We start from the raw sequence: 24470 nt of genomic DNA on the forward strand, positions 1-24470 counted from the left end.
TTACTCCTCACAATTCTGTTTGGCTTTTATCCTCTTTTAACAAGTTTAAGAACAAAAGGACACAGTCTCAAGCTGTGCCAGGGGAAGTTTAGACTGGATGTTAGGAAGAAATTCTTCACAGAAAGAGTGATTGCCCATTGGAATGTGCTGCCCAGGGTGGAGGTGGAGTCACTGTCCCTGGAAGTGTTTAAAACAAGACTGGATGAGGCACTCAGTGCCATGGTTTAGTTGATTAGGTGATGCTGGGTGATAGGTTGGACTTGATGATCTTGAAGGCCTTTTCCAATCCTGGTTAATTTTGTGATTTGCAAGTCAGTTTTATTCTACTTGAAAAACTGCTGATATCCAATGAAACTACAAAGCAGTTGGTCGTTGATTTCAGAGAGGTAGGATTCATAAAATCCTAGAACTGTTGAGGTTGGAAGAGACTTTTGAGATCATCAAGTCCAACCATTCCAAGCAGCATCATTTTGTACCTTGCATTGAGGCAGTCCAAGAGAAGACCTCCTGGAGCAAAGAACCACTCCTCTTGAGCAAGGATGGCAGAAGATGGTTCTTTTTGTGGCTACCTTTGGGTGTTGCTGATTTTATGACAGATTCCCCACTGCTTGTTTGCAATGTTCCATCACCTGCTTCTAAGCCAAACCCCACATGTTCAGGTTTGAAGAGCTTTCTTTGTTGGTATTGGTTTTATTTTTGCCACAGATACAATACAATGGACACGTTCTGCTGTACAAATACACATACACGTGGGCTTTCTCCAACAAAACACACAACAAAAGGAGGGTTGGAAAGGAAACAGACACACAAACACTTTGCTTTGAGTAGTGGCATCGGATTATTTCCCAGAAGAGACACCCATCAGTGGAAAGCCATTGAAAAAAAAAGAGCTGCTGGAACTCAGTGTGTTTCTATTTGAGGACTATTAAAACACAAGATCTGACCTCATCAGGTTCACATTACAAGCAGTAATTGAGGCAACCTGATTTGGATCAATTTTCATCCGTATCCTAAAACATGTCTCTTAATTTTATTTTATTTTAGTGGTCATTTCCAAATCTTGCCTTTTAGAAGGAGAAACAGTTTATCTAGTGGAAAGGTGGAAGTTGCTAACAGGAAGTTTGGGGATAGTAAACCTCAAAGCCAAAATAGATTTTGTTGTTGTTGTTGTTCCTACAAAACGCAGAGTGAGGTAGTTTAACATTGTACACAGACACGTTTGCACACACATTCTAATGACATTGGCTGCATAAACAGGTCAGAACGTTCCAGTCTGCTTCCAGTACATCCTCCTCTCTCTGTTGTTAGGCAAAAGGCTGCCTTTGTAGAACCATGGAGTACTTAAATGCTTGAGGCATAGAATCACAGAATGGGCTGGGCTGGAAGGGACCTCCAAAGGTCATCTAATCCGACATCCCCGCAGCCAGCAGGGACATCCCCAACTAGACCAGGCTGCCCAGGGCATCTTGGGAGCTTGCTGAATAAGCTTCTCCCTGCCATTTTCTCACTAATTGCTTTCCAATTTTTGTTACTTTGGTAACAAATGATGGGATGACAATCCCATCATGACTGGGGTTTGCCTTCAGCTGCTGTTAGGAGGAACAAGGCTTCAGCCTTTTGAAACAAGGCTTAAAGCTGAGACCTCACAGTCACAGAATCACAGAATTGTCAGGGTTGGAAGGGACCTCGAGGATCATCTAGTTCCAACCCCCCTGCCATGGGCAGGGGCACTCTCCACTAGATCAGGTTGCCCAGAGCCACATCCAGCTTGGCCTTAAAGATCTCCAGGGATGGGGCTTCCACCACCTCCTTGGGCAGCCTGTTCCAGTGTCTCACCACCCTCGTGGGGAAGAACTTCTTCCTAACATCCAATCTAAATCTGTCCTCCTCTAGCTTGGATCCATTCCCCCTAGTCCTAGTCAAAAACGCCATGGAGATTGTTCAGCTTACTGCATATTAAATCAAGAGAAGTGCACCACAAACCAGCTTAATGTGTAACAGTATTAACCACAGTACACATGGGTCATTAGGTCCCTTTGTATCCAAAAAGAATTTTACTCTTCTGCCTCAGAGCCAGCACGTATTTGGTCATGCTGTGCTAGTCTGAGTGCTGGACTTAAAATAGTTCATCTGCTAATATGCATGTCTTAGAAATTAGTCAATTTTAGTGGAAAAGGGTGGATTTTATGACATCATAGTTGGTTTTCACAAGTTGTGAAGTAGTAAAAGTCTTACAACTCTCCCCCACTCCGTATCTGGTACAAAGCACAGTAAGATCTATTATTTCAGGAATTATTTTGATGAAGCCCTCGTTTCAAGGGCCAGACCTTGACAGGAGCAAGAACACGTGGGATGCTCTGAACTTTCCCTCACACCAAGAATCACAGAATGGTCTGGGTTGGAAGAGACCTCCAAAGGTCATCTAGTCCAACCCCCTCTGCAGTAAACAGGGGCATCCTCAAATAGATCAGGCTGCCCAGAGCCCTGTTGAACTTCACCTTGAATATCTCCAAGGGTGGGGCCTCAACTAGCTCCCTGGGCAACCTGTTCCAGTGTTCCCCTACCCTCATGTTAAAGAACTTGTTCCTAAGAACAGAGTGAAGTGAGTGAGCAAGACCTAGAAGTAGAAGATCATTGTGCTTACCTGGAGGTAGAGTAGAAAGTTATATCGTTTGCTATGACATTTCAGAGTCTAGTTAATGTTTAGGCTTTCTCTACAGTCATAAAAGCTCTTTCCTTGGCTATAAATACAATGCTCACCATTTGGATGATGCTTTTCATATTCAAAGCACTTCCCACATCAATTCCCATTTGCTGAGTTTGTCCTTCCTAGATGGATGTTTAGAACTCCTGATCTGCTGAGAGAATTGTTTGGCTGCATCCCAAAGCAAAATTTAACTCAGCTAATTCTCTTGTTGCCTCTATAAGGAAAGTACTAGTCCTGTTTTAAAAGGGCAATGCATAGAAAGAGTCATTTATCGCCACAGAGGGAACTAAAAGGGACTTGGGAACAAAGCACTTGACAAAATGTCAATGTTTTATGACCAAGACAGATCTACTGGCTCTCACACACTTTAAATAAATAGTTGTCAAAACAAACAGTGTATTTTATAAGACAGCTGTCCTGGTCTTTTCCTGGCTGCAATTATGCATGCATTAGTGTTAAGAAAATAAAAGAAAGCTTAAAATTACACTGGTTTAAAGAAAATTAAAAGATAAGGTTGTTAGATTTCACCATTTTTTAGCTCAATAAGGTGGGATCTGCCCTCCTTAGGAATTACTGATTTACTGATCAGTAAAATTACTGCCTCAATGTTGATATCTTTCGCTGAGCACTAATAATGCTCTTAATTACTGGAGAACATGATTAGTTCTGAACCAGAAGCAGGGTTTACAGATGTCAAAGTCTTCATCGAACAGCTTCAGCAGAGCGTCACAAGTCCCAGGCTTTCTCAGCAGGGCAGTGTGCTTTGTGTTCTCCTGGAGGGCTTGGTTCAGAATAGTTCTGTGTGGGTACCTGGTAAACAGAGCACCAGCTTCTGCCTCTTCAGCTGTGTCCAGAGCAGGAACAAAAAACCCTAATCAGGCTGTGGATAAATTCATAGAATCATAGAATATTTTGGGGTGGAAGGGGCCTTTGAAGGGGCATCTTAAACTAGATCATGTTGCTCAGAGTGCATCCAACCTGACCTTGAATGTTTCCAAGGATGGGTAATGTACCACCTCTCTGGGCAACCTGGGACAGTGTCTCACTACCCTCAGTGTCAAAAATGTTTTCCTTCTCTCTAGTCTAAATCTCCCTCTCTTAGTTTCAGTCACCCCTTGTCCTGCTAGTAAGTCTGTCCCTAGCTTTCTTATCAACCCCTTTAATTACTGAAAAGTCTCCTTGGAGCCTTCTCTTCTGCAGGCTGAACAACCCCACCTCTCTCAGCCTTTCTTCACAGCAGGCTTCATTGTGTGATATCACCATCCAAGAACGGAGACATTGCAGAGCAGTTGAAGACATAAGTCCCCATATTTTTTTTATGGAAGATATGAAGATATAAAGAATATTCCGCATTTTTCAGAAACTGGTGAGATTTCCCTACTCCACAAGCACACTTCAGTTCTAGAAAGTTTAGGGTGAGGTGAAGAATGGTGCTCATCCTTGTGACAAATGAGACATAACCACAGAGTGGTTTGAGTTGGAAGGGACCTTTAAAGGTCGTCTAATCCAACCCCCCTGCAGTAACAGGGACATCTGCAACTAGAGCAGGTGTACTCATTTGCTGACCATCTTTAACAAGATCAGGAATGTGCTGTGCTGCATTCCCAAAGCCATCACAGCCCAACGTTCTCTTCTCAGCCTGTGTGTTTCCACAGACCATCTGTAGATAGAGCTGTGCTTTGTGATGTGTTTGTAAACTGCCCCCAACACAGCTGGGCCTAGTTTGACTTTTGTTTAAGAGTAATTGATGTGTAAATGTTAAGCTGGAGGATTAAATCCCTCTGCTCACTGGAAGCTCTTTGCTTTCTCCATGCTGTATCATACAAGATCCAAAGATCTCTCTGCTCAACGCAGCCAAATAGTATAAAAGTTGCTTATGTATTAAAGCTAAAATAAACAAAAGAAAATTAATTAGGTTACAAATGGAGATACTATAATGCTAACAAAAAGGAAAAGAAATGCTGGCTGTAAGTGGCATCACTAATGTTATGGCATTACACAGACTGAAATCTGAGTGTGTCAAGTAAAAGGTATTGCTGGGGAGCTATGCCCCTTCTCACCTGGCTTTTGTCTCCTGAAGCTTGTGTGGTGGGGACAGGAGAAGGAAGGAGAAAGTGGTTTACACCCAGGAATATGATCCAGACAGATGCTTTTGGAAGACTGGTAGTGATCTATACATTAAGCAGTCTAGCTGCCTGTCTATATAGTAGTTCTTCTTCCTGTCTCACTCCCTCTTTCCCTCCCCCAGCATCAGCTCCTTCTGAGGAGTGACTGAGAGACATAAATATCACAGTAACGCACCCTGTACAGGTTTACTTCCAACAGAAAGGTTTGATTCTGTCACCCAGCCATGTCTTGGCACTGCTGCAGGTCGAGCTCTGCTCTTTCATGCTTGACAGATACCTTCTTGAACATTTCCACAATGCTTCTGTGGTCGTTAGCGTTTCATGCATCCTTGGATGCCACTGGATTCTTCTCCCAAAATTCATGTTCTGACACCAGGTCAGGAAAAAAACAACTCCATATGTGACAGGTTGTTTTCTGTGCACCGTACCTTGGTCCATCCTCCTTAACTCCTGGGCCAACTGGCACAAGTGTATCCATATGAAAGCACAACTGATGGGATAATTTCCAGTGGTCCAGAAGCTGGAGTGATAAAGCTTATACCAAAAGTAGTACATGATGACCATCAGTTGGACAGTACACTAGGAAGGAATGATGTCCTGTAGCTACCATTTTGTTTCCTCACTGCCAAGGACTTCTGAAAATGACAGGCATCACCACGGTCCATTTGGCTTTTGTCCAGTATGCCACAGCCTTCAGCTTCAGCTTGCTTTTGGCTTTATCACCCACTCTGCCTGAGGGTTTGCACGGTAAACATCTAACATGTACGCATCTGGATCCAGACAGTGCTGACCTGAAACAGGAATACACAGCTTTAAATCATGGGTCAGTAAATGGGACAGAGCTACCTTAGAATGTCCTTGAATGTATCTCCAACTTGCACATGGCCAGCCTAGGTTGGTGGGCCCGCCTCACGTCTTGCCTGGGTACAGGCAGCATTCTTTGGCTACTTTGCCAGCAATTTTACTTGAAGAGAGCTATGACAAAGAGTATGGAGCCTGTTATCTGAGGAGCAGCTGAGGGCACTGGGGCTGTGTTTAGCCTGGAGAAAAGGAGGCTGAGGGGAGACCTTCCCACTCTCTACAGTTCCCTGAAAGCAGGTTGGAGCAAGGTGGGGCTTGGTCTCTTCTCCCATGTCACAGCTGACAGGACAAGAGGAAAACACTTCAGGTTGTGCCAGATGAGGCTTAGGTTGAACACTGAGAAAAATGTCTTCCCCGATAGGGTTACCAAGCCCTGCAACAGGCTGTCCAGGGCAGTGGTGGAGTCCCTATCCTTGGAGGGGTTGAAAAACCATGTAGATGTGGTGCTGAGGGCCATGATTTAGTTGTGACCTGGCAGTGCTGGGTTAATGGTTGGACTTCATGATCTGGAAGGTCTTTCCAAACCCAAACGATTCCCTGCTTGTATGGATTCGCTTCCAGGCAGGGTGCTCTGTGTTACACCAGGTTATGGACAAGGCATTCAGTCAAACAATAAACAAATACAATTTCCTTAGAAGCATTAACAACACTGTCAGTGCAGGTGCCACAGTCTGGTTTGGGTTTTTTATTTCTTTGGTACTGGGCTGGAATTAAACCTGACTTTGGTTCTACATTATTTTTAAATGCCAGAAAAAGTAGCTCTATAACCATCTGTTCTCATCAATCTGGGAGCTTGTGAAGAAATATAGAGACTATAGCAAGGATTTTGGCAGTTGCTGGATAAAAAGAAAGAGTCCTCTGAAGTCTGGCCATGTGAGGGTTTCCTTAGGTGGTGGCTGGGAAGATGAAATGGATACCTGGGGAGTCCCTGCTGCCTTTGTCATGCAAAGAGGCATTTGGTGGCTCTTAATTGAATAACAAAGCAATAAATTCCGGAGTTAAGTTGATTTGTTGAATTTTATTGCATTAATACCAGGAGATGAAGCCACTTAACTGGTGAGGTTAACTTGCTGTGACACAAAGGATTATGGTAACACTTTTGTACAGTTACTGGGGTCCTGATCATTTTATTCAAGTGAAAGCAATATAAATGACTTAATACACAATCAGTGCACTAAGGTACCCTGAAAGATCTAGGATCATAAAAATATTTGAATGAAGATGCACATTAAAAGTCAAAATTTTGAAAGACATTGGTGGGAATATTGAGAGTTGTTTCACAAAGCCTTAAGGTTCTCCTCCTGCTCATCCTCTTTAGCCAAGCAAAACAAATCACTGATCAAATTTAGCTTTGGGTTTCATCAGTAATAAAGACTTTGCTTCCTAACTGCTGCTGAAGGAAGTCTGTGATCACAGAATCCCAGCATGACAGGGGGTTGGAAGAGATCCCTGGAAATCACCTAGTGCAAACCCCACTGATAAGCAGGGTCACACACAGCAGGTTGCCCAGGATCACAATGTCCAGGTGGGCTTGAAATCTCCTCCAGGGAAGGAGACTCCACAACCTCTCTGGGCAGCCTGCTCCAGTGCTCCAGCACCCTCACAGCAAAGAAGTTTCTCCACATGTTCAGATGGAACCTCCTGGGTTCCAGTTTGTGCCCATTGCCTCTTGTCCTGTTACTGGGGACCACTAAAAAGAGTCTGGCACCATCCTTTTGCCCCACCCTTTACATATTGATCAGCATTGAGAAGATTCCCTCTCAGGCTGCTCTTCTCCAGCCTAAACAGCCCCAGGTCTCTCAGCCTTTCCTCCTCACAGAGATGCTCAAGTACCCTCAGCATCTTTATAGCCTCTTCTGGACTCTCTCCAGTAGTTCCTTTTGTCTCTTAATCTGGGGAGCTCTGAACTGGACACAGGCTAAGCTCCTCTCCTGGAGATGTAGTGGAGGAGAAGAGAGACCCAGCACTGCCCCAAGGTGGTTTAGGAGGTTAAAGACATTGAGAACTGAATTGTCAAAAATCAGACCTACCTATATTTCCTCCAATTTCATGTAAACTTTGGATCTGGCCCCTCATGTTCTGTGATGATCCATGGCTAGGATGGAAAAACAACTTCATTTTATTCTGTTACAATCACTGCTTTATCAGCCACCATCTAGATTAAGCTAAAAATTGGTATTTTTTGCCCCTGTGAACTTAGTTTATCCAAGGCAAGGACTTCTACCAGAGCACTGAACCTGCTGCAGAGGTAGATCCTGATCCTTGTGTCACATTTAACTAAACCTTATACTATTTGGGTTTTATTTAAAGAGTAGAATTTTGTGCTGCCGTGAGAAGACTTTGAAGAAAAGACTTGCAGATAGAATTTAACCATTTCCCATCATGCTTAATAATTGTTACCTTCCAGCAATAAAAGTATTAACGTTTTATGGGCAGACTTAAGAAAATCCATCTGGTTTCTTTACATGGCAAGTCTATAAATTATGCAGGTGGATTGATTCCATGTAGGAGCCAATTATCAAGTGAAATACAACAAATAAACCCGGTAGTTAAAAACTCTTTGACCACTGTAACCATAAATTAGTGATTTTGAGTAGAAAAAGAGTTCTTGCAGTACAAGGAGGCCTTGAAGAGGGAACAATCTGTTCAGGAATGGTCCTGACAGTGTTGTTGAGTGAAAAAACAAAACATTCTGCTTTACCCACCTGTTCTCGCAGTGGAACCGAGCCAGGATGTCCTTGGCTTTTGTTTGGCTGTTAAGCTGAATTGCCATAGAGACTTTTGAATGTAGAGGAGCATAAACTCTTATCACTCCCTCGGGTATGTCAGACTGCAGGTATGGTGGGAAAGTGACACCTCCCTAAAAGCCAAATGTTCAGTACAGTCAGTCTGAGGTGAACATTGCTCGAGCTCTATCCAGTTCTGCAACTCTTCACACAGGATCACAGGATGTTAGGGGCTGGAAGGAACCTCCAGAAATCATTGAGCCCAACTCCACTGCCAGAGCAGGACCATAGAATCTATTGCAGGTCACACAGGAACACATCCAGATGGGTCTTGAAAGTCTCCGGAGAGGGAGACTCCACAACCTCTCTGGACAGCCTGTTCCAGTGCTCCATGACCCTTACAGTGAAGAAGTTCTCCCTCATGTCGAGGTGGAACTTCCTGTGCTGTAGTCTATATCCATTGCCCCTTATCCTATCACAGGGTATAACTAAGAGCCTATCCCCTCCCTCATATGTTTATATACATTTATTAGATCCCCTCTCAGTCTTCTCTTCTCCAGACTAAAAAGCCCCAGGGCTCTCAGCCTCTCCTCACAGGGTGCATGCTCCAGTCCCTTAATCATCCTCGTAGCCCTCTGTTTGGCTCTCTCAAGTAGATCCCTGTCCATCCTGAACTGGGAAGCCTGAAACTGGATGCAATATTCCAGGTGAGGTCTCACTAGGACAAAGTAGAGGGAGAAGAGAACCTCCCTCAGTCTGCTGGACACACTGTTCTTAATGCACCTCAGAATACCATTGGCCTTCTTGGCTGCAAGGGCACATTGCTGAGCCATGAATAACTTACTGTCCACCAGGACTCTCAGGTCCTTCTCCACAGGGCTGCTCTCTACCAGATCACCTCCCAGCCTGTACTGGTGCTGTTTATTACTCCTTCCCAGCTGCAGGACTCTGCACTTATCCTTGTTGAATCTCATTAGGTTCCTCTTTGCCCAGCTTTCCAGTCTGTCCAAATCTCACTAAGGTTGTTTGCAAAAAAATCCCTGTCCTGGATTTACCTGTCTATTCAAAACCTATATTTACAGTCATAGAAATGCAAATTTCTGCACACACTGTAATGAGACGTAATGAAAAGACACAAACTCCTCTGTAATATCACATCACTGCATGAAGAATAAAGTAAAGCCCTGGAATTTTAACTGCTTGGGGTAATATTAAGTCAAGTTATTGCCTGGGATCTTGAGTCAAGTTATTATCTGAAAGTTTGTGTCAGGTTATTATCTGAGATTTTGATTCAACTTTTTGTTGTCAAATCTTGAGTCAAGTTTTTCTTATTGGAGATTTTAAGTCAAGTTTTTGTTATCTGAGATCTTGAGTCATTTTTTTGCTGTTTGAGATCCTGAGTCAACTTATTATCTCAAAATTATTCTTTTTTCCAGTTATTTCTGTCAACATTGATCAGTGACCCAATTGCTTATTTAAAAGAACATTAAAATAATCAGGAATATATCCTCTTCATTTTAAAGGTGGAATTCTCCTCAAGAATGAAGATCCAGTTCTCTGCTTCCATCTCCTGTAGCTTCAACCAGATCGAAGCATATGTGCAGTAAAATATCTCAGTACCATATGGTCTCTGTTAATTTTTGACCTTGTGTTGGGTTCAAACCATCATCTCAGAAGTTTATGCACTCTTCCATGATTAATGGTGGATAAATCAATTAGCAAGGTTTGCATTCCAGTTCTAATCCAGTTAATACCATGCTGAGCAGAGTACAAGAGTCTCTGCAATCTCTGTCCCTGTGTAATGTAGAACATCTGAGGCACAGGCACTGTGTTAAGTGCTCTGAAAATTCAATTCAGTTGTCCAAATAGAGTTTGTCTCCAATTTATCCTTCATATTTCAGCTACCTGCCATGGCTAGTCTCGTTTTTATTAGATGCAAAGACAATAACCATGATCAATGAACTTGTCCTCCCAGAGGTGCAATGACTGCGCTAAGAGGCTCATCACAAGCTCTTGCTTTGTTTCTTCCAGGGTGAACGCAGCTGTGCAACCAGCTACATCATGATTTACAACAAACATCTCTATCTCCATCTGCAGCACACCTACCTGCCATGTATTTCAGTCAGTGCTGGCAAATGAAGGCTCTAAAAGGCTGGAATTAGCATAGATCCACAGTTCATGCCTATCATTTGTCTTTCTGGTTTTTGGCCAGATGTTCCCTTCTGCATTTTCTCTATATTGAGGTGGCTCATTCTTACAATCTCTTCATAACACTCCTTCCTAATTTGCTGTTTCTTGTGTTCTTCAAGACTCTCCTTCAATGACTGTAGAGGTCTTGACCAGTTCCTTGATTGCTCCTCTTCCAATTTACCACTCTCCATTCTTTCACACCTCCATAGAAAACTCTAAAGACTTTCTCTCCAGGTTATTGAAGTTAGTTACTACATGGAGATGCTACACAGAAGATACTATAGGGACTGCATACGTTGTGCATGTGAATGCAACTTAATTTGTTGCCCAAATTCTATGTTACACCTAGTACAAAAGTTAATTTCAGGTGTTTATTGAACTCCAGATAAGTACCCAAGTTCCATATCTAGGCAGTGGAGAGAAGTTGGTGGCTTTAAGACATCCAAAGGAAGAATTTTCTATCAGACTTGGCTAAGTCTGAACTGCACCTGGAACTCTGGAATTCCTTGGATGTATTGAGCTCCTTGGAGTTATCCACCTCTCTCCTCTGACTATATGAGAACAACACAAACTAGGTGCTTAAGATTTAGATCAGTTTCGGTCTTTCTGATAGGCAAACTGGATTTTCTTTCTGCAAAGCTGTAAAACTAAAGCTAATGAGATGGCTAATGAGTGGCCTGGACCAGGGAATGGTAAGCTCAATTGAACTCCATATGGACCATCCTACTACCCAAATTCATGCATTTGTTGGCTGTCTACAGATCATTGTCAAGGACAGTCCAGATACCATCACTTTATGAGATAAGAAGAGGGAAGCTGATTAAAGGTGCCCTGAGAAATGATGTTTTTATTATACCTCTGGTCTTTCAGGTCTTTCCCGTTCCATGGTCTTTCTCCTCAGAAGTTTTCTCACTCCTTTGTCAAACATCAGCTGCCTCTTGCTGTTGTTCATTGCTGCCTCATTCATTTTTCTCACTTGGGAAATCAGGAAAGATGGGACCTAAAGGAAGGAAACTAGAGTTGAGAACATAAAGTAAAAAAAAAAAAATAAAATAAAATAAAATAAAATAAAATAAAATAAAATAAAATAAAATAAAGTAAAATAAAAATAAAGTGAACTTTAGAAAGGCACCAAATTTTAGGAACAAAAAGAGAAGGCTACAGGGACCCCCTTCTCGTGTCCTTTCAGTGCTTAAAAGGGCTGATCAGAAAGCTGGGGACAGACTTTTTAGCAGGGCTTGTTCTGACAGGACAAGGGGTGATGGTTTTAAACTAAACAAGGGAGATTCAGACTAGAGAGAAGGAAGAAGCTGTTTACTATGGAGCTGGTGAGACACTAGTCGTATTGGCCAGACTGGTGGTATGTGCCCCATCCCTGGAAACATTCTGGGTTGGTCAGGTTGATGGGGCTCTAAGCAACCTGATCTACCTGAAGATGTCCCTTCTTACTGCAGAAGGGTTGGACTAGATGATATTTAAAGGTCCCTTCCAACCTAAACTCTTTTGATTCTAGGACAGATACCTTCAAAGGGCAATTCATGCTACAATAGATTTCTGACTTGAGGTAAATGTCCTTCCAGGACTATTTGTCATCCTATCTTCTTTTAGATATAGAAGACTCAAGCCAGTATCCAAAGAATAGCTAACTTTTTCTTCTAGGGAACTCGGTTTACTCTGATTTCTGCAGAGCTGATGCTTCTTTAGTTTAAGGGTGTCAGAACCCTGGAGCAGGCTGCCCAGAGAGGTTATGGAGTCTCCTTTTCTAAAAAGATTCCAAACCCACCAGGACATTGTGATCCTGGATATCCTGCTGTGGGTGGCCCTGCTTTAGCAGTGGGACTGGACAAGATGATCTCAAGGGATCCCTTTGAAACCCCACCATGCTGGGATTCTGTGCTAGCAAAGTGCTTCTCTGTACTGGAGCCATGAAGGGGGAACCATCATTACTCACTGTCCACAGGATGTCCTGGTACCGAATCAGAAGCCGCACGATGTGCGCCGTGGTGGCCGCTGCTTGCATTTCTTGTTGGTTTGCACGTTTCCCCTTGTAGATGAAGAGGTTTGGTGCCACAATCATAGAAACATTCCACAGATTCATTTTATTTTTCCCCTCGTTAGCCACCACCTTCTTCAGGAACTGAAGAAAGGCCTGGAAAAACGAGACTTGTGATGCTGAGACTCAGGAAACTCTTTTCTTCCTAATTGCAGACTTTTAAATGCATGTCTGGCTTGCAAGCAGCTCTGTTTGCACTTGGAGGGGAAATTGGGGGGGAGGGGTTGCATTCTAATTTGCATCCTAATTTGGTTCTTCACCATGAAAGTGGTGAGAGCCTGGAATGGGTTGTCCAGGAAGGTGGTTGAGGCCCCATCCCTGGAGGTGTTTAAGGCCAGGCTGGATGAGGCTCTGGCCAGCCTGATCTAGTGTGAGGTGTCCCTGCCCATGGCAGGGGGGTTGGAACTAGATGATCCTTGTGGTCCCTTCCAACCCTGACTGATTCTATGATAATTCTGATATTTGCTGGCACAACCACATGTGTCAGTCACAAATGAATAGTTACTGTTATCAAAATACACAGTAATCAGTTATCTGTCACTTAAAGTATGATGCTGAATGCATTAGGTTGAGTGTCTGCACTAAGGGTCTGAATCCTGTGGTAGAGGAAAGATATACAGAGGTGGCAGTGGAACAGAAGGTCAAGGGAGGTTCTCCTCCCCCTCTACTTTGCCCTACCGAGGATGTATCTGGTGTGCAGAGTACCGAGAGTACTGGGTGCAGTTCTGGGCTCCTCCGTTCAAGAGAGATGGGGAACCACTGGAGAGCAGAGGCTACAAAAAAGCTATGGGGAATAAAGCATCTTTGTGAGGAGGAAAGGCTAAGAGAGCTGGGGATGTTTAGCCTGGAGAAGAGCACCTTGAGAGGAGATCTTATCAATGTTCAACAAGAGCTAAAGGGTGGGGGGCAAGAAGATAGGGCCAGACTGTTTTCAGTGGTGCCCAGCAACAGGACTAGAGGCAACTAGCACAAACTGGAACCCAGGAGGTTCCATCTGAACAGAAGGAGAAACTTTTTTGCTGTGAGGGTGCCAAAGCCCTGAAGCAGGCTGTCCAGAGAGGTTGTGGAGTCACCTTCTCTGGAGAGATCCCAAACCTGCCTGGACATTGTGATCCTTGTCAGCCTGCTATGGATGACCCTGCTTTAGCAGGAGGTTTGGATTAGATGATCTCCAGAGGTCCCTTCCAACCCCTGACAGGCTGGGATTCTGTGAACAGTGAATTTCTTCCTAGATTTCAAGGTGTCCATGTTGATGTGTTTGGCCAAGGCTTTTTATATTGCAGTTACCAGGATAATCAATCTGTCTTCAAATACACACCAGTCCTATATTTGATGTGAATTTCTAATTAGACAATGAGTTGGACTCAATGATCTTAAAGGTCTTTTCCACCCAAAATTATTTTATGGTTCTATGATCTGAGGAGTTTCTGCCAGCAACCCCCAAACTTTTCTTCTGGGATAATGAAATCAAGAGCTCAGTGGTTGTCCATTGACGTCACTTCTGCGCATGCATGGCAGAGTCAAAGGAAACTTTTTTCTCTTTTGGGCACTGTATTCAGATTTTTCCTTGAGTGACTGAATAAGATGGATTGCAGCTGTGGTTAGAACTGGGGGCTGCCAATTAATTCTTTTGCAACACCATTGTATTAAAACCATTCTCTTTGTACCCTGACATTGCTCTTGAAACATTTTTACAAGCCCAGGAACCACAAAACAAGGAACTATGTTGGTGAAATTTCTAACATCTCATTATAGATAGCAAGTGGAGATGGATTCAGTTTTGTCATCACTTCTATTTTGGTGTGAAAGCCTGGTAATAATTAAGACAACTCATCTACTATGTGTTTTACATATACAGATCCATACTCATATGGCCTTTGGTGGAAGAAGTAACTCACACCTTCATAGAGCACTGGTAGACCTCTAAATGGTTCAAAGAAGGTTGTTATTCTTCTCTCTTCTGATTGCATAAATGCAGGTGAAGAAGCCACCTGGACTCATAAAGCTATATCTAAACTGGAAGACTAGTGGGAGGTATCCCTGCTGGTAGTACAGGGATTGGAACAAGAAGATCTTTGAAGTCCCTTGCAACCCAAACCACTCTATGACTGTCAAAGATGGGGTTTGTTCAGGGTCCTGGTGAGCAGGCAGCTTGGTGAAATGTCTGGAGGCTCCCAGGTGGCTTGTTCATCCTTTGTGTGGAAACAAGTCCAAAGATGCATATGGCCTCTTAGGGTCAGGACATAGCTGCAGCTAGATCTGGGAGATCCCAAGAAAACCCAAAATGCTCATAGCCACCATGTCTGTATCAGGACGTAGTGTGTGGGTGTGGGCATGGGGTTGTGAGGCAAACCAGCAGAGGGTGAGGTCCTGGCATTCACATTACAGATGTACATGCCTTAGGTTTCTTTGCTTTGAACTTTCTCCTCCAGCCTGCTCCAGTGCCTTGGAATTCCCTCAGCACTGGGAGTGGACTAGGGGACAGCTTCTCATTTAATTTCATCCTGGAGAATTCCAGTTATACAGAAAACCCAGAAGCTGGATCTTCTTTTTTTTTTTTTCCCAAACTATGAGAGGAACATGCCTCTTTGAAACAGGTGCTCCAGAATCAATGGTGTCTTGGAGCCCCTTACTGAGGCCAGAGTATCTACTCCAGTATTTACTTCTGACCTGCTCTTAAAAGAAATGAGAGCCAAGGAACTGGAACATCTCTTCAAAGAAATGGCAAAAGACACAGATGAATCCTTTCATGGTGCAATGTCTCCTCACCAGCTGTTAGGAAGATCCCATATCTCTCATTTAAAAGTCACAAGCACCACAGATGGCAGGTGATGCTAAAGGAAGCACTTACCTTGGCTGTATCTCTGTTGGCTTCAGGCAGCAGCATGATCAACAGGTGCAAAGCTTGAAGCTGTAACTTGATCTTGGAGATTTCTAAGAATGTAAAGAATGAATATTCTAAGAATGTAAAGAAGTGAAATCCCAGTTGCAACTGGTTTGTTCCAAACCCCCTGTTGGTCAGCAGTTCTAGAAGCACAGTAACCATTGCTCAGTTGAGGTGAGCATGTTTAGGAGGAGTTTAACCATAGCTTTCTTCCCAACTATAAAATCTATTTAATAAATTGGGGGTTTGTGTTTGTTTGTTTTTTTTTTCCCTCATCATTTTGGCTCTTTGTCACAGGGGGGAGACAAGGCTCCATAAAATTCAATCTAAAAAAAAAAAAAAAGCAATGAGTCAATATTTTTCAGTACCAGCCAGTTTCTTCTTGATATCACAGAATGGGTTGTGAACATGAACCAAGTATTTTCCTTCTTTCAAATTGAAAAGTTTTGGATTAATCTTATTTAGTAATTTGCTGAATGTTTGTGCCATTGGAAATTGATTCCTTATCACTTCAAAAGTCTTTATCCCAAATCTAGCACTCTAGGTCAATGTAGAGCCTCTTGTCAGTGACAAAATATCATGTCTTCAGCAGCTGATAACTGTCCAATGATCACTAAAAGAGATGGAGTGGAGAAGATAGGATGAATAACTGTCCTTTGGAGGAAAAAGAATGTGAGTTACGGATCTTGTTTCTGTTGTAGGGAATAAAGTTACTTTACTCTGCACAGCCACCTCCTCTTCAGTCTTCTCTAGGCCACTGAGCAATCTGAACTCCATGCAGCTTGGGACTCATAAGGAGCATGCTCAGGTATGTGAAGACACAGACCTGCTGGAGTAAATCCAGAGGAGGCCACAAAAGTGATGCAAGAGCTGGAACCCCTCTGTTGTGAGTTGGGGTTGTTCAGCCTGGATAAGAGAAGGCTCTGGGGAGACCTTCTGGTGGCTTTTCAGGACTTAAAGGGGCTGATCAGAAAGCTGGGGACAGATTTTTGAGCAGAACCTGTTGTGACAGGACAAGAGGTGATGGGTTCAAAATAAAAGTGGGAAATTCAGACTAGAAAGAAAGATTTTTTTTTTATGCTGAGGGTGGTGAGACATCAGCCCAGGCTGCCTAGAAAGGTGGTAGATGCCCCTTCCAGATGTGTTCTAGGTCAGACTGGATAATGCTCGAGCAACCTGCTGTCGTTGCCCATGTCCCTGCTGATTGCAGGAGTTTGGACTAGATGACCTTTAATGGTCCTTTCCAACCATAGCGTAATTCTATTCTATGATGGCTAAAGTATGAGTTGACCTTGTTGTGCCCTTTACCTCCTGGAGACACTGAAAACTTATCTGCAACCTTATGTAAAGTTCCTAAGTTTTCTGTATGAATTTGCCTAATAAATTCATCATCCTCTGTCCTGGCTGAAGTAAATTTACTTCATCAGGAGGAATGAGAAGGTGCCACTGTGTTCTTCCTGGAAGAGAAGTGGACAATCTGTACTGAACTAGAGAGTGTTATGTACACTGAAAACAAAACCCAATGGCCTGGTGCTTTCTGTGGTCACACATCTCTTTGTATGAATACTCTAACCTCAGCAAAAGCCTTAAGAGAAATAAATCAGATCTAATAGAATGGGTTGGGTTGCAAGAGACTTTTAAATGTCATCTGGATCAAGTCCCCTGTACTGAGAAGGGACATCTTCAGCTAGATCAGGTTGCTCAGAGCCCTGTCCAACCTGACCTGAAATGGTTTATATCTGAAAAGGAAAGTTTGCAGAAAATTCAAATGTTTGGCAACATACTGGACCTTTTTCTCTCTCTACTTCTGAGTAACAAATGATAAAGCAAGAGGAAATGGCCTTAAGTTGCACCAGGGGAGGTTTAGTATCATAGAATCATAGAATTTGTTTGGCTGGAAAGGACCTCAAAGATCATTGAGTGCAACTGTCAACCCGAGACCACCATGGCCATTAAACCATGTCCCAAAGTCCCATGTCCACACATTTCTTGAATGCTTCCTGGGATGGGGACTCCATGACCTCCCTGGGCTGCCTGTTCCTATGCCTGACCACTCTTTCAGTAAAGAATTTTTCCTTAATATCCCCACCTTAACCTCTCCTGACACAATTTAGGCCATTTCTTCTCATCTACTACCTGATACTAGGGAGAAGAGACTGACCCCTCAGTCTCCCCTTCTCCAGACTAAACCCCAGTACCTGCTTCTCATACAGAATATATAGGTTGGCTGTTAGGAACAACTTATTCACCAAAAGGGTTGTCAAACCCTGGAACAGGCTGTCCAGGGCAGTGGTGGAGTCCCCATCCCTGGAGGGATTGAAAAGCTGTGTAGATGTGATGCTGAGGGACATGGTTTAGTGGTGATCTGCCAGTGCTGGGTTAACGGTTGGACTTGATGATCTTCAAGGCCTTTCCAACGATAATGCAGCTAAGATTCTCTAATTTTATCTAGTTGAGCACATGCTAACTTGATTCCCACTTACTTTCCACCAGTGTGATGAAAGCAGGCAGATATTCCACTGTGAAGAGCGGGCTTGGGAGCTCTCTAATAAACATTTTCAGCAGTCCTGCTGCATCATTGTTTCGTACTTGGTCCCAGTCAAAAGTGTCTTCGTAAAATTTTGCTTCAAGTTCTTGGTGGAGATTCTGAAAGAGAAAAGGAACATCTGACCTTTAATCATTGCTTCTGACCCAACAGTTTGACATCATTTCAGAAACTTCATTACAAACAACAGGTTTACACCATGGCTGTATGAAAGAAGCTCAAAACCAGTAGGAGTTTATGTACAAGCCTGAGGAGTTCAGAACAAGTCAATAAATCCAGTTCCTGGAGATATTTTGCCACGCAGGCTAAATTTGGTTTGCTGCAGTTCAATTTCTGCCAGTGACCCATGTGAACCATTTTCAAGCAAGACAATTTTGTGCAACATCTTGGGGCTAGGACCAGAAAATTCAGTTAAACAGGATTTCTTCTTTTCATTTAAAAGATTCTCTAGGGGTTTTGACCCTGAAATCACAAAGGAGAGGCAGTTCTTCCTCACTGCCAGGAAACTTGCTGGACAGTCTGTTGGCATCCAAGTCCATAGGCCCTGAGCAATTCAGTAGAATTGCAGAATCATAGAATTGTTTTGTCTGGAAACGACCTCTAAGATCACTGAGTCCATCCTTCAACCTAAGACCACCATGGCCATTATACCATGACCCTGGGTGCCACGTGTACATGCTTTCTTGAACACCCCCAGGGATGTTGACTCCACCACCTCCCTGGGCAACCTTTTCCAATGCCTGACAATGGCTTTAACTTCAGGTCTTCCTGTCTTTGGAAAGATATATTCCTTTAGGAGAGCTATAATGAGATTTTATCTCTATAGCTGTAATTAGGTTGAATCACTTAGCAGAAAAATAAAGGTGTCAAACCGTGACTGTCAGAAAACCCCCACTTATTACACACCAAAAAAGGCCAAAAAACCAAACCAACAAACAAACCAGACAACCAAACCAATAAAAAACAAACAAGAAGCATCTAAGGCAGATTGACTGTACCATTTTGGGTGCTCCAGTGTCAGCATTTTGCTCAATATCAGATTAAGGGTGACTAATCAATGTGTCACAGATATGTGGTGGTAGCAAACTGGGAGTAGTGGCTGATACTCCATCAGTGCTGCCATTCAGTGAGAGCTGGACAGGCAGGAGAACTGGGCAGAAGTGAACCCCATGAATTTCAACATGGCCAAGTGTAGAGTCCAGAAGCTGGGGAGGAATAGCCCTCTGCACCAATACAGGTAAGGGGTTGGCCAGCTGGAAGGCTGCTCTGTGGAGAAGGATCTGGGAGTGCCAGTGGACAAGCAGCTCACCATGAACTAGCAATGTATCCTCAAGGCCAAGAAGGTAAGTGGTCTCCTGGGGTGCATTAAGAAGAGTGTGAGCAGCAGGTCAAAAGAGGATCTCTTGTGTGGCAGTTTGGGCTGGGTGCCCCCTGCCAGTGCTGCATGAGATACACCTCTGGTGTCCCAGGTACCCGCCCACTGGGGGTGGACACAGGAAATGGCATATTTCTACCCATAAATCCTGCGCCCTATAAAGCCATCTGCAGAGTCATCCTCTTCCTCTTTCTTCCCTCTCTGCTCCCATGGGAGATGTCCTCTCTTATCGGGTAATGCCGGGGGAGTATCCTCAAGGCCTCTTAGGCCTGACTAGGCCTAATGCCAGGAGGAGAATGGAGGGGGGGGCAGTCTCAGACCTGGCCAGCCTGAGACTTGCCTAGCAATGGGGGGAAAGAAGAGCCCTGAGGGATTGGGTAGACCCTCAGGTGGGAGGAAGGGAGGATTGGGAAGCTTTTGGGAATTCTGTGAGGGGGTTCTGTATGCTTTAGGATGTTCTTTTCCACTATGCTTTGTAGTTTGTAGTTTTCTGTAGCTTCACCAATTTGCTTTTCCATTTAAACTTTTCCATCACTCTCCAATCCGTTTGCATGTGTCATTCTTTTGTCCCTTTCGGGGCAAGAGATGTTCTGGGTGGCCTCAAACCAGCACATCTTGCTTCTCTGCTCTAATCAAGCCACATTTGGAGTCCTGGGTGAAGTTCTGCACTCCCCGGTTCAAGAGAGAGAAGGAACCACCGTAGAGTCCAGTAAAGGCTACAAAGATGCTGAGGGGCTGGAGCATCTCTCTGAGGCAGAAAGGCTGAGAAACCTGGGGCTATGTGGCCTGGAGAAGAGCAACCTGAGAGGGGATCTTGTAAATGCATATAAATATCTAAAGGCTGGAGTTCATGAGGATGAGTGTGGGTTCTTTTGAATGGTGCCCAGTGATAGGACAAGGGACAATGGGCAGAAACTGGAGTCCAGGAGGTTTTGTTTGAACAGGAGGAAAAGCTCCTTGGCTTTGAGAGTGCAGAGGCAGTGGAGCAGGCTTCCCAGGGGGGTTGTGAAGTCTCCTTCTTGGAAGAGATTCCAAACCCACCTGGACATTGCGATCCTGGTCAACCTGCTGTGGGCACCCTGCTTTGGCAAAGGGGTTGGACTAGATAATTCTCAGATGTCCCTTCCAACCCCCACCATGCTGGGATTTTTGTGAGTGGGAAATAACCAGTAAGGTTGCTAGTGGGAACAGAATTTAGCTTCAAATCCTGTGTAGAAAATACAAGCTCCTCAAAAATATGTTGGGTTAACAGAATTGAAGGACAGTATTGTAGTATGCAGATACCATAGAATAACAGAAAACCAACATGGTGGGGGTTGGAAGGGACCTCAGGAGGTCATCTAGTCCAAACCCCTGCTAAAGCAGGGCCACCCACAGCAAGTTATCCAGGATCACAAGTGCAGGTAGGTTTGGAATGTCTCCAGAGAAGGAGATACCATTCCCTCTCTTTGTAGCCTACTTCAAGGCTCCAGTACCCTGATAACAAAGAACTTTCTCCCTAAGTTCCATAGATCTATGAATAAGGCAACCTTCATAATTATTTCTGGCCTAACACTGCCTTATCCATAGGAAATTTGTTGCTGCTTTTTGTGAGACCGTTCATGACAAAAATAGTTGTAGCCAACATTCACCTTTCAGATCAGGTTTTTCTGCAATGTGATTTAATGCTGCACTGAAAAAAAGGTTTAGTTCATGCAGACAGAAAAGCTTTTAAAAATTAATTCTGTTTGCCAGGCTCCCATGAATGGAAGGAAATGACATCTCAGATATGGTCACACATAATGAAGTGGAATGGACACAAAAGGAAGTAGAAAGTCATTCAGGAGTTCCTATCTAATGTTACAATCTCCTTTTTGCCAGCAGCTTTTGCTAGGAGTAAACTGGCCTATCTGAACTTCTGGATTCACATCTTTTGCACATAACCCAGCCAAACACCTGGATTAAATTCTCTCCTGGTGACTGACCAGGAATTATGGAAATTAAATCCTCACCTCGTCAATAGCACAAGAGGACAGAAAAACTACTCCTTGTTTTTCTGCTGAGAATAGGGGGGGGGGGGGGGAGTCATAGAAATCAAAAGCAAGACTTTTGAAGCCTAAACATTTAATATATATATCCACAAATATATTTTATACACTCACACCCACACCCCCCCATACATAAATATATGCACCTAAAACACATTTTAGCAATATTTTAACATAACTAATCCTGCAGCAGAGTATGAAGTACTTTTGGTTCTGGGCCTTTTCATACAAAGCAGATTACAGAGGAAAACTTGTATTTATTTGTGCTGTTCTTTGTTTTATAAAATTGTAACTTTTAATAATTTCCACATGTCTTTTTGTCCTCCAAACACAAGTGAAATAAGATTGGAATGCCCTCAAATCCTAATGTCATAATATAGAAAGGCTTTGAAGGATGAATGCTGGATCTGCTTTGGAATAAAAATCTCTCTCTTGATGGTTGGCTTGTTGGAGAGACTTAAATGAAGCCAAAACTCCTATCATTTCCATTTTTTATATGGGCAGTTTAACTTACCACCCAGTCTAGGAGAGCTACCTGTCAAGTCATACCTCATAGCAGCTCTCTGGATCTAGGTGAGTATTTGGGACATGGTTTAGAGAGCGTTGCAGTACTGGGCTGATGGCTGGACTTGATGATCTTAGAGGTTTTCTTCAACCTTAATGATCCTATGATCCTATTGGGTATGGTGAAGTTGAGTTGATGGTTGGACTTGATGATCTTAGAGGTCTTCTTCAACCTTGATGATTTAATGATGCTATTGAACATAGTGGAGATGGGTTGATGGTTGGACTTGATGATCTTAGAGGTCTTTTCCAACCTTAAAGACTCTATCACAGTATCACAGTATATCAGAGGTTGGAAGGGACCTCAAGAGATCATCAGGTCCAACCCCCCTGCCAGAGCAGGATCACTTAGGATAGTCCACACAGGAATGCATCCAGGCGGGTTTTGAACGTCTCTAGAGAAGGAGATTCCACAACCCGCCTGGGGAGCCTGTTCCAGGGCTCTGTCACCTTCACTGTAAAGAAGTTTCTCCTCATGTTGAGGTGAAATCTTCTCTGTTCTAGTTTGAACCCATTGTTCTTTGTCCCATCACTGTGTACCACTGAAAAGAGCCTGTGATTCTAGGTTGTAAATAAGAAGTGAGCAAGACATAGTAAATAGAAAGACTATGAAAAAGTAATTTCATTAGAGCACAACTCTGCTGTGTAATCTCCCTGAAGAGGTTAGGGTTCCCTCCTGCAAGAAGGTGCTGGGCGCTTTTTTCAGACCACAGATTTCTGAGAGAGCTGGGATGCTACTGCCCATCTTTGGTGCATTTCACCTAATACTGTTTTTTCATTTTTGATGTTCTCCAATGTTTAGCAATCCCCAGCATTTGTATGGATGCCACAATGTTGAGACCCCCAGCTTCAGAAAGCAAGCCTGGATTTCTTGAGGATAAGAAAGTGTCATAGACTATGAGAAAACTTATGAAGAGTGGCTGAGGGAATTGGGGTTCTTTGGTCTGCAGAAAAGGAGGCACCTTTCTTGCTCCTCACTCTCTACAACTCCCTGAAAGGAGGTTGGAGCCAGGTGGATGTTGTTCTCTTCTCCCTGATATCAAGTGATAAGACAAGAAGAAATGGCCTCAGGTTGCACCAAGGGAAGTTTAGGTTGAATATTGCTGAAACAGTGGTTAGGCATTGGAACAGGCTGCCGAGGGGGCTGATGGAATCACCATTACTGGAGGTGTTAAAAAAAATCTGTGGGCATGGTACTTCAGGACATGGTTTAATGATCATGGTAGTGTTGTGTTGACAGTTGGACTTGATGATCTTAGAGGCCTTTTCCAACAAAAACAATGCTATGTTTCTATGATTCTAAGCTGCTTAAACCAGAATAGAAAGAAACAAAAATCTGGGAAGGTTGTAGACACTAAGCCCAGGAAAACTTTCCAGCTCCTGGAATCAAGTTAGTCTAGAGAAACAGTTGCAAGCATTGGGGCACCATAATGTCAGGTTGTTGGATAGCAACAATCCTGTGTTCATAGCATGTGAAAATATGATAGTTGAGGCTGCCAAACAGGGAGTGCAAGCCAAATTTCTCTCACTTGGAACATGGAATTGTAAGATCATGGAAGATAAATGAGATATAAAGTGACACAGAGGTTAAAATTACGTGGAGTGGGGTAATTATCTGAAGTTCACTCAGTCTAGCAACTCTGGCTTTCTGAAAAATAACTCAACCAGAGATAAGATCACAACATTTTTGGATGACAGAAATAAATTGAATGGATCCCTCAACATCTAGCAGTGAAAACTGGATTCAATGTCAAGTCTGTGCTTAATGTAGGACATGAACAAATCATGGAATATGTGCACTAGGCTTTGTTAATTCCCAGGAACCAACCTGACCTTTCACTGGTAGAAATAGAAATGCTGAACTATACACATCAGTAGTTATGTGCAGTGTGAATGGGTGTGTGCTGGGTTATTTGCCATGGAGTCCACAGTCCAGGAGACAGAAAACTGGCAGGAGCATGTACCTTGACTCGAGAGGCAGATCCAGGCACTCGTAGAATTCCTTCAGTTTCTAAACCTGTTTCTTCAAGCTTGAGCAGCAACTGAAAAAAAAATCAAGGAAAAAAGTTTAAAAAAAAACACAAACAAAACCCAACCACCCAAAAAAACCCAACACAAACCAAAACACAAACCAAAACACAAACCATAGGAAAATTGTATCCTGGGCTGCATCAAGAGAAGCATAGCCAGCAGGTCAAAGGAGGTGATTCTCCCTCTCTTCTCCACTCTGGTGAGACCCCACCTGGAGTACTGCCTCCAGTTCTGAAGTCCCTGTTACAAGAAGGATCTGGATGTGCTGGAACATGTCCAGAGAAGGGCCATGAGGATGATCAGAGGGCTGGAGCTCGTCTCCTATGAGTACAGGCTGAGAGAGTTGGGGCTATTCAGTCAGGAGAAGAGAAAGCTCTGAGG

At 43.5% G+C, this 24470-nt stretch overlaps 1 protein-coding gene across 1 annotated transcript in view; it reads right to left on the reverse strand.

Moving 5' to 3' along the window:
* Positions 1-5532: 5532 nt before the first annotated feature.
* Positions 5533-24470, reverse strand: part of ARHGAP28 (Rho GTPase activating protein 28) — a 99339-nt gene continuing 80401 nt past the window's right edge. Inside the window, exons 8-15 of the mRNA XM_054381690.1 lie at positions 24023-24100; positions 18031-18193; positions 15515-15597; positions 12562-12759; positions 11467-11610; positions 8400-8554; positions 7725-7789; positions 5533-5624 (exon numbers count right to left, since the gene is read on the reverse strand). Of these exons, the coding sequence (XP_054237665.1) occupies positions 5533-5624; positions 7725-7789; positions 8400-8554; positions 11467-11610; positions 12562-12759; positions 15515-15597; positions 18031-18193; positions 24023-24100 (978 nt within the window). The remainder of the gene's footprint in view (positions 5625-7724; positions 7790-8399; positions 8555-11466; positions 11611-12561; positions 12760-15514; positions 15598-18030; positions 18194-24022; positions 24101-24470) is intronic.

The sequence above is a fragment of the Indicator indicator genome, chromosome 6 (genome assembly GCF_027791375.1).
Source record: "Indicator indicator isolate 239-I01 chromosome 6, UM_Iind_1.1, whole genome shotgun sequence".
Classification (NCBI taxonomy): Eukaryota; Metazoa; Chordata; class Aves; order Piciformes; family Indicatoridae; genus Indicator; species Indicator indicator.